Here is a 7900-nt window from a genome sequence, read left to right on the forward strand (position 1 = left end):
TTTATACCACTTTGTCACACAAAAATCAAGACGTGGAACCAACATACAAGAAAGTATTTTTTATTGATGTTTTCAATACAATCAAGTACTGTAGATTTTGTATAAGCAAACAAATATTTTCAATCAAAATAAGTGCATTTTATACCCAAATTCTATTGCAAAAAGTGCAAGCAATAACTGTGTATGACACACAAAAAAATACAATAATAACAACAAACAAAACACATATACTAATATGTTGTACGTAACACAAATAGAAAATAAAAGATCCACAAATAAGTCTTCACAAACAAATCTAGAAGGCTAACTACATGTCGTAAAGGCTAATAAGTCATGAACACTATTAAATATCATTTATATATTCTAGGCTTCGGTGGTCAGTTTTGGCATCCCTATTAAATTATCAATAAGGTATAAATACATCTTTCATTATTTCATGTGCAAATGTTTACTGAAGCTAAAACAAATATTCCTCAAGAACCGAAGCAAAGCTGTTGGGATTTTCTTCTTTGTTTATGTCATTCTTGGCATTATTACCTCTTTAATAAAGACAAAACAGAAAAGAACGTTGGTGATTGAAACAGTTGATGGATTTTACTGACACTTGTTTAAAGATTTGCCTCACAAGGCGAGCTCATTAAACTAGTGACATTGTCTGTGAAAACAGAAAGATGGCTATAACTCTCATCGGTATTTTCTATGTCTAAAAATGAAAGGTAAGCACAAAAAACATACATTACAAGTAATGGACTGTGTTACAGAATCATATAATGACAATAATAAAACAGTTGGTGGTGTGCTCATGTTATGAGTGGGGGGAAAGCGTAAGTGCATTACATAGATAAAAAATACTGATTAGGCATGATCCACACTGCTTATCCAGAGCAACGGAAAGAAATGGAGGTTATTGACAGCACTGTGGATGATTACAGGAAACAATACAAAGTTCAGTCAAACATGTTTGGCACTGTCCTCCAATACGCTGACATTCCTTTATCAAGGTGGGAAACAGTTTGTGAGGCAGCATTTTATTTGACTTGTTCCAAACATCAAGTCAATATACATCAGCCCACTCAGCGTAGCCCAGAAATGGTTGTTTTTTAAAAGATGATCAGTATTCAATAACATTTTTTTTTCCTTTTTCACGTCACATTCATCACCCTTTTCAGTAGCTAACTCTTGTGCTGCAAAATAAGAGGCCGAGACGTTCCGATGTCCCCCAAAATCTTGACCTTTACTTCAGGAACTCTAGGGGCCTGTGAGCTTTCCAAAAGTTTTTTTTTTCCTTTTCATTTTTGCAACTTTGTTCAAGTTTATTTTTACCTTTGCTGAAATATTCATGACCCGACAAGCAAGCGGGTGGCGTGACACAGTCATAGACAAACAAACATCTGACAGGAAGAGAGAGAGAGAGAGAGAGAGAGAGAGAGAGAGAGAGAGAGNAGAGAGAGAGAGAGAGAGAGAGAGAGAGAGAGAGAGAGAGAGAGAGAGAGAGAGAGAGGAACATACAAATACATGCACACGAGGGGCGGGGCTTTAATGCTTCATGCAACAGAAGTGAGTAAATACAAAAACTCTTATCTTTGACCTTCCATGTGTTCTGGAAAATCTGACAGGGTTATTAAAAAAAAACAGTTACACAACTTGTATTTCACAACCAGTGAGACTCTGTCAGTCTTTCTATTGATTCGTGTAGAAAATGCCAACTGGTTCTCTTTTTCCGGACGTACACTTGGAGAATATTTAGCATCGAAACACCCTGTTCATACAGCAACAACTGTGTCATCAGGCAAAACAAAAATTTTTCCTTTGGATTTTCTTTTCCTTTTCTTTTCTTTTTTTTAACAAATTGGTTTGGAGCTGAATGGACAGTCGTTGGGAATACAAGAGTTTCAAAGTTGTTTAAATTTACCAAGAAACTGAAAAAGCRCAAAAAAAAATCCCTATATGAGCATGTAATCTTCACATATTTCATACTATGTTATTAAGGACCGTGTTTGAGCAGATTGATGCATAATGATGATTTATTAGTGTATGTTAGAAATCAGTGATGTTATGATCAGAGCGCTGATGATGCAGTGCAAACAGGGAAACTCGGATCAACATAAGAAAACTAAATTTTAAAGGGGGGTTATTATATATTTTCCAGGCACATAGTTTTTTACCTTTAGTAAATAATTAAAAATAATAATTAAAAAACAATTTGTTCTAAACACTTGTAATAGGCCTCTGTCTCTGTGAGAACCTCCTACCGTTTCTGACACTCCCACTTCAGCACGTCGTCACAACAATGCTTCGGGGAGGGGTGCTCTGTGGGGGGCGGGAGCTCGGTGGCAGACTGAGCTCCAGGGAGGAGCTTTGTACAAATAGGCGGAGCTTTGTACCAGCTAGTGTTTAGGCAGATCTACATGGCTACCACATGATTCAAGGATTTTTTTTAAACATTCATGAATGAGTCTAAGACACACTCTGGGTATGTTTTGATGAGGGAATRATATTATAACAGTATATAAAGCTAAAAAAAAAGTTGATTTTGCATAACACCCTCCCCCCTTTAATCCAACATGATAAAACAACAAAAAAAGGCTGTATCATCCACTTATGTATTCGATGGCATGTAAACACAAACCCTACAAATATGCCTTTGCATAGTATCCTGTTCAGCAGGACAGTGATCCAACAAGTATCAATTTGGCTATTTTATTGTGAAGTCATATTTTATTTGATTTAATCATAAAATAAAGTTCTCACAATGATGAAGGTGTTGAGTTTCAGCTGAAAACTTAAAATTTACTATTGTTTCAGAGCACCAAACAAATCAGAAACAAAAAAATAAGAGAAGGGGGTAGCAATGGCAAAGTAATAGTATCAGACCATCACACACTTTGTTGTATTACKTCATTTCTCTCTATTTCTTTTGATGAACTACTGCTCGTGTTGACGGTAATGGTTTAAATAACACATACAAGCGTGACTGCAGCCAGGGGAGCTAACCMCCCCTCCTCTTCCAAGGTCTGGTCATGTCAACCTCATTGTCTGAGCATGCGGGCAGGATATGCAGTCACAATACAAAGTCAGGCAGCTAAAACTCTGAATCCAACGAACACAAGCAATGACGACAAGGATCAAATAACAATAAAACATAATAAAATAATTAAAACATTAGAGGCTAAAAAAAAMCCCAGACAAAACGAAAACACATTAAAATAAGGAACACAGCATGAAGAAACCTTCCCCTGCCTTTTTTTCRTATTTTATTCACAAAGTTTTTCTTTTTTGCTGAGCTGATATTGTCGAGGGTGAGAAAGATAAGTTGATGGAAACAAGGTGACAACGTTACTGGTTTTGTGTTTCTTTTATGACTGCAGGTATCTTGACATTAGGTAGGGCTGCTCTGAGGCACTGTTACAAGATCAAGGAAAGGGCAAGGTTATGTGGGACAGAGCAGGAACCCTGAAAARGAGGAGTGGATGTACTCGGTAGAATAAAGGCCGTTTGCTTGATCTGAAGGCATTTGGACCCATACTTCATCGCCTTCCTTAAGCTCTAGGACAGCACTACCAGATGCTTGGTCCATATAGCCTTTCTTGTATTCGTCATAAGTATAAGTGGCTGGTACATTGTTCTTGTACAAAGCCACCCACAAGCTGGTTCCCTTTACATGCATGTGGTAAGCAAAGTAGTAGACACCGGATACCGGAGCGGTGAACATGCCAGTRGAGGTGCTGTAGGCATTTTGTCCATTATACAGAGTCCTGTCGAATTTGATTGGCATGCTGGAGGGAGGGAACGGAGTGGAGAGAATGGCCGTGAAGGCGGGTGCTAAAGACGCAGAGAGTGGAACTTGAGTGAACGCAGGCCCCTTCCTGCCTGGTATTTCCTCCCCACCCAACCCTGTATCCGTGGGCCCTGCAACAACAGTTTGACCATTTCCCGGAGGACCAGGAGGACCTGGAGGACCAGGCAAGCCAGGGTGACCGTTAAGCCCAGCAGGGCCTGGTTTCCCTGGAGGACCTTGGGGACCCATTCCTCCCTTTTCGCCAAACTTCCCCAGCCCTGGAGGCCCTGGAAGTCCAGGTTCACCCCTTGTTCCAGGGACACCCTGTGGGCCCATTGGACCCATAGGCCCCTGGAGACCAGGAATGCCTGACTGGCCCCTGGGGCCTGGGGTCCCCATGAATCCAGCCTCTCCTTTAGGCCCTGGACCACCTGTCAGCCCTGGATTACCAGGTTGGCCAATTAGTCCTGGCTCACCTTTGGGACCAGGTTTTCCAATAGGACCATTAGGTCCAGGGATGCCTTTTTCACCTGGGATTCCAGATTTACCAGGGATCCCATTGGGGCCTTGGTCACCTCTAAGTCCAGGCAATCCTGGGGGGCCCTGGGGTCCTATGTCTCCTTTCAGCCCAGGAATTCCATGGTTTCCTGGGAGCCCTTTTGGCCCTTGAATACCTGTCGGTCCTGGTAATCCATCAAGACCTGGTTGCCCACCTGGACCCATCAATCCCTTTTCCCCTTTGTCTCCCGGAAGACCAGGAAGTCCACCGTGACCTTTTTCTCCTTTAGGTCCAATTAGACCAGGTTTTCCATAGCCTGGTGTCCCAGGCATGCCAGGATTTCCCCGGACCCCTGATTCACCTTTTGGACCCACTGGACCTGGTAATCCTGGAAGTCCATCAAGACCAGGTTTTCCTATCCCAACTGGCCCTGGCAGACCTTGTAAACCTGGTGGCCCTGGTTCTCCTGGTTCTCCTAGATCTCCTGGAAGTCCTTGATCACCTTTAAATCCAGGCAGTCCAGGCAAACCTTTTGGTCCTGGTTTGCCAATGCCTGATAAACCAGGTGGCCCCGTACTGCCTTTCAAACCTGGAGGACCCCTTAAACCCGTGGGCCCTGGTTTTCCATTTCCATTTTCACCTTTAAGTCCACGTTCACCTGGTGGGCCAGGAAGGCCTTTTATTCCTGGCTCACCACGAGTCCCGGGGGGACCTCTGATACCTGGGAGTCCAGGCTTTCCATTTAGAGACAGACCAGCTGGACCAGGGATGCCAGGGGGCCCAGGAGGTCCACGGGAACCTGGCTCACCACGAGGCCCAATTTCGCCATTAATTCCTGGAAACCCTTTTGGTCCAATCTTTCCAGGCAGACCTGGAAGTCCAGGCTTACCAATTCCTGTTAAACCAGGAGGCCCCTGAGGGCCAGGCTGTCCATTGAGACCTGGATTTCCCAGTCCGGGTTTTCCTGGAAGTCCTGGTGGCCCAGGGGGGCCTCTTGGTCCAGGTTTTCCTTGAGGGCCAGTTTCCCCCTTCATCATGGGTGGCATATCTGGAAAAATGATCAATTAGTTAGAAAAATAGAATAAAATGATTGATCTTCATCAACAGATGTTGAAGAGTTTTAAAACCATTTTTGCTCCAATTTACACAAACGTTTGTACAGAAACTTGATTTTATAACTTCCCAACTCTCACAGGTTTGAACAATACACATAAAAAAGAACAGGAGGTGATGGTCACTGAAGATCCAGCATATTTAAAAAACTTCTCTAAAATGTTCAAGAAATTGCAAGACAAAAACAAAAATTTAAAAAAAAATTGTGAGAAAACAGATCCTTTGTAGAAAAATACAATTTAGGTCTCCAGAACACAACAATCCTCTATCAACCAAAGAGTCTTAAGRGAGATAAAAAGACTAACAGACTGTGGCTCTAAATCAGGGTACTGATGTTTGTTTATTTGAAAAAACATTCAGTTTGATGTGTTTCTTTTTTCTTTTTTTACATTTTAATTGTTGATTATATTTTCACGTTTTTATACTTATTTAAAACCTTTATTATCATTATTATTATTATTATTATTATCATCATCATTATTATTATTATTATTATTATTATTATTATTATTATTATTATTTGTATCAAACGTTTGGCCCAAATTTGACATCTCATCTTAAAATACAGCTCATTATTTTGTACATAAAAAAAGCAAATTATGTTAACATGTCCAGTGACAAAATGAAGCAACAACTCGATTGGCCATTTTGTCTGGTTTAATAGTTATATTAAATTAAATAGTAAGAGCAATCTAATGTGGTTTACGCCCTTGGYTTAATGACTATTAAGATTTTTGATGATTTAATGAATTAAATGAATTGTTTTAAAGTTAAACAATCCACAAGCCAGCTCCCAGCATGTTTCTAGCTGCTGCTGGTCACTATTTCCCTTTTTTTCCTAAAATTCTGCTYATTGCATCTTTGAAATTAGTCCATTACCTCCCTCTAGTGGCAATTATTAAGACATGCAGTCACTGCAGTCACACAAACGTCAGTCACGAAAAACTGAAAGCTGTGACAGTGAAGTAGAAAGTTTTTTAGTGCCCAAAGTCACTTTATAATTTCAGATAGTAAACATGTATTACTGAAAATATAAAGTGACAAAAGCTCAGTTTGTTTGGTTGCATTTTCATTTATTATTACTTTGGTTTGTTTGAGAAGAACAAAAAGGTTGCAGTTACCTCATTTTTTTAAAAAAGATTTATAAAAAGAAGTATGTTTCTCAACATTTGGTGCCATCTTAAAACCCTCCTCTTTTAATCATTATTATTGTTGTTTCATATATCATACCTTATGATATATAAAACAACAACAATAATGATGTGTGTACAAAACGATCGAAGTTTTGTCATTTAAATGAGCAGTGATGTAATGTGAACATGTGACCACTGGGTGGTAGTAAAGGGATTGTGAAACACTTGATGTCAACTCTGAATTATTTCTCAACTCCAGATGCCTTTTTTAATGTTTCTCCAATTAGATGATAAAACATTACTTTTACTCCGCCTGTATATTTTCTTTTTGATGTGCTTTAAAATTTGCAGAGAAAACAGGCCTCTGATTCTACACAGCGCCTCTCAGGTGATCCTGAACGTTTCCACAGTCGTTAGAGTCCAATTTAATAATGATGAGAACGTGTTTTTCTTAGCAATGATGCCCATCCCCACCACATTCTCACCTTTCACCTTTTTTTATGTAATCTATTTTGATTTCCCTCACACTCTCCTATGGAAAATATGTGATAAAACAGTGGGGTAACGGTATCCAGATGGTGAGAGGAGCAGCTTGTGGAGTTTTGCTAACACTTGGCAATCAGGGCTTCATTGGGCCCCAGCTGTCTGCAGAAACAGTTGTATGTGTGGGTATTTGTGTAAATGAGACGTACATTTAAAGTTGCGTTAAATAATATTGCCTAAACTGCTAAACAGCTGAAGCTAAATGCAACACCAAACAACAGCCTTACTCACCAACATAATGTCCCTTGCCTTCTCGAAATGGTGGTCCAATGGGTCCTTTCATCATAGGCTGCATGTACTTCATGTGGGGTACGGGAGCATAGCCTCCAGCAAGAGCACGCGCCCCAAGCATCAGTAGCACACAGACAGGAAGCAACAGCATGGTCGTCAGCATCCCAGGCTTCTCATACACTCAAAGAACTGCAGGTAAGAGAGGAAAACGACACGTTCTGAGTTTTATCTTTTCACCTAAGGAGTCAGAAAACCAACAACATGCTAAAGCTGACTAAAGAGTAAACATGTTGTCATTAAAAGCAAGGTTTTTTTTTTACACAGTACACTAAATATCAATGTGAATGTCAAGGTAGCATTTAACAGTCAACAACGTTTGAAAGTTAAATTTTATTCCATTCTAATGGAGAAAAAAGAGGACTATGGTGTGAAGTGGTGCCATCTACTGAGAGGAATTCAGTTTGGATGTTTACTATTGACACCATCAAGTTATAAGCTGCTGTTGTGCAGAAACGCTTCTTTTATGAATGCAACCTTTTTTAAAACCCTCATGTTCACTTTTTAATCGGGCTCAGAACAGTAGCATGTATATATGTATATATA

The 7900-nt window shown here is 40.0% G+C and overlaps 1 protein-coding gene across 2 annotated transcripts in view; it reads right to left on the bottom strand.

The window, feature by feature from the left end:
• Window positions 1-2684: 2684 nt before the first annotated feature.
• Window positions 2685-7900, bottom strand: part of col8a2 (collagen, type VIII, alpha 2) — a 57660-nt gene continuing 52444 nt past the window's right edge. For both annotated transcript variants that reach the window (XM_014011187.1, XM_014011188.1), the window contains exons 2-3: window positions 7298-7486; window positions 2685-5325 (exon numbers count right to left, since the gene is read on the bottom strand). In XM_014011187.1, the coding sequence (XP_013866641.1) occupies window positions 3431-5325; window positions 7298-7460 (2058 nt within the window). In that variant the 5' untranslated portion in view covers window positions 7461-7486 and the 3' untranslated portion in view covers window positions 2685-3430. The remainder of the gene's footprint in view (window positions 5326-7297; window positions 7487-7900) is intronic.

Source organism: Austrofundulus limnaeus, unplaced genomic scaffold (genome assembly GCF_001266775.1).
Source record: "Austrofundulus limnaeus strain Quisiro unplaced genomic scaffold, Austrofundulus_limnaeus-1.0 Scaffold78, whole genome shotgun sequence".
NCBI classification, from domain to species: Eukaryota; Metazoa; Chordata; class Actinopteri; order Cyprinodontiformes; family Rivulidae; genus Austrofundulus; species Austrofundulus limnaeus.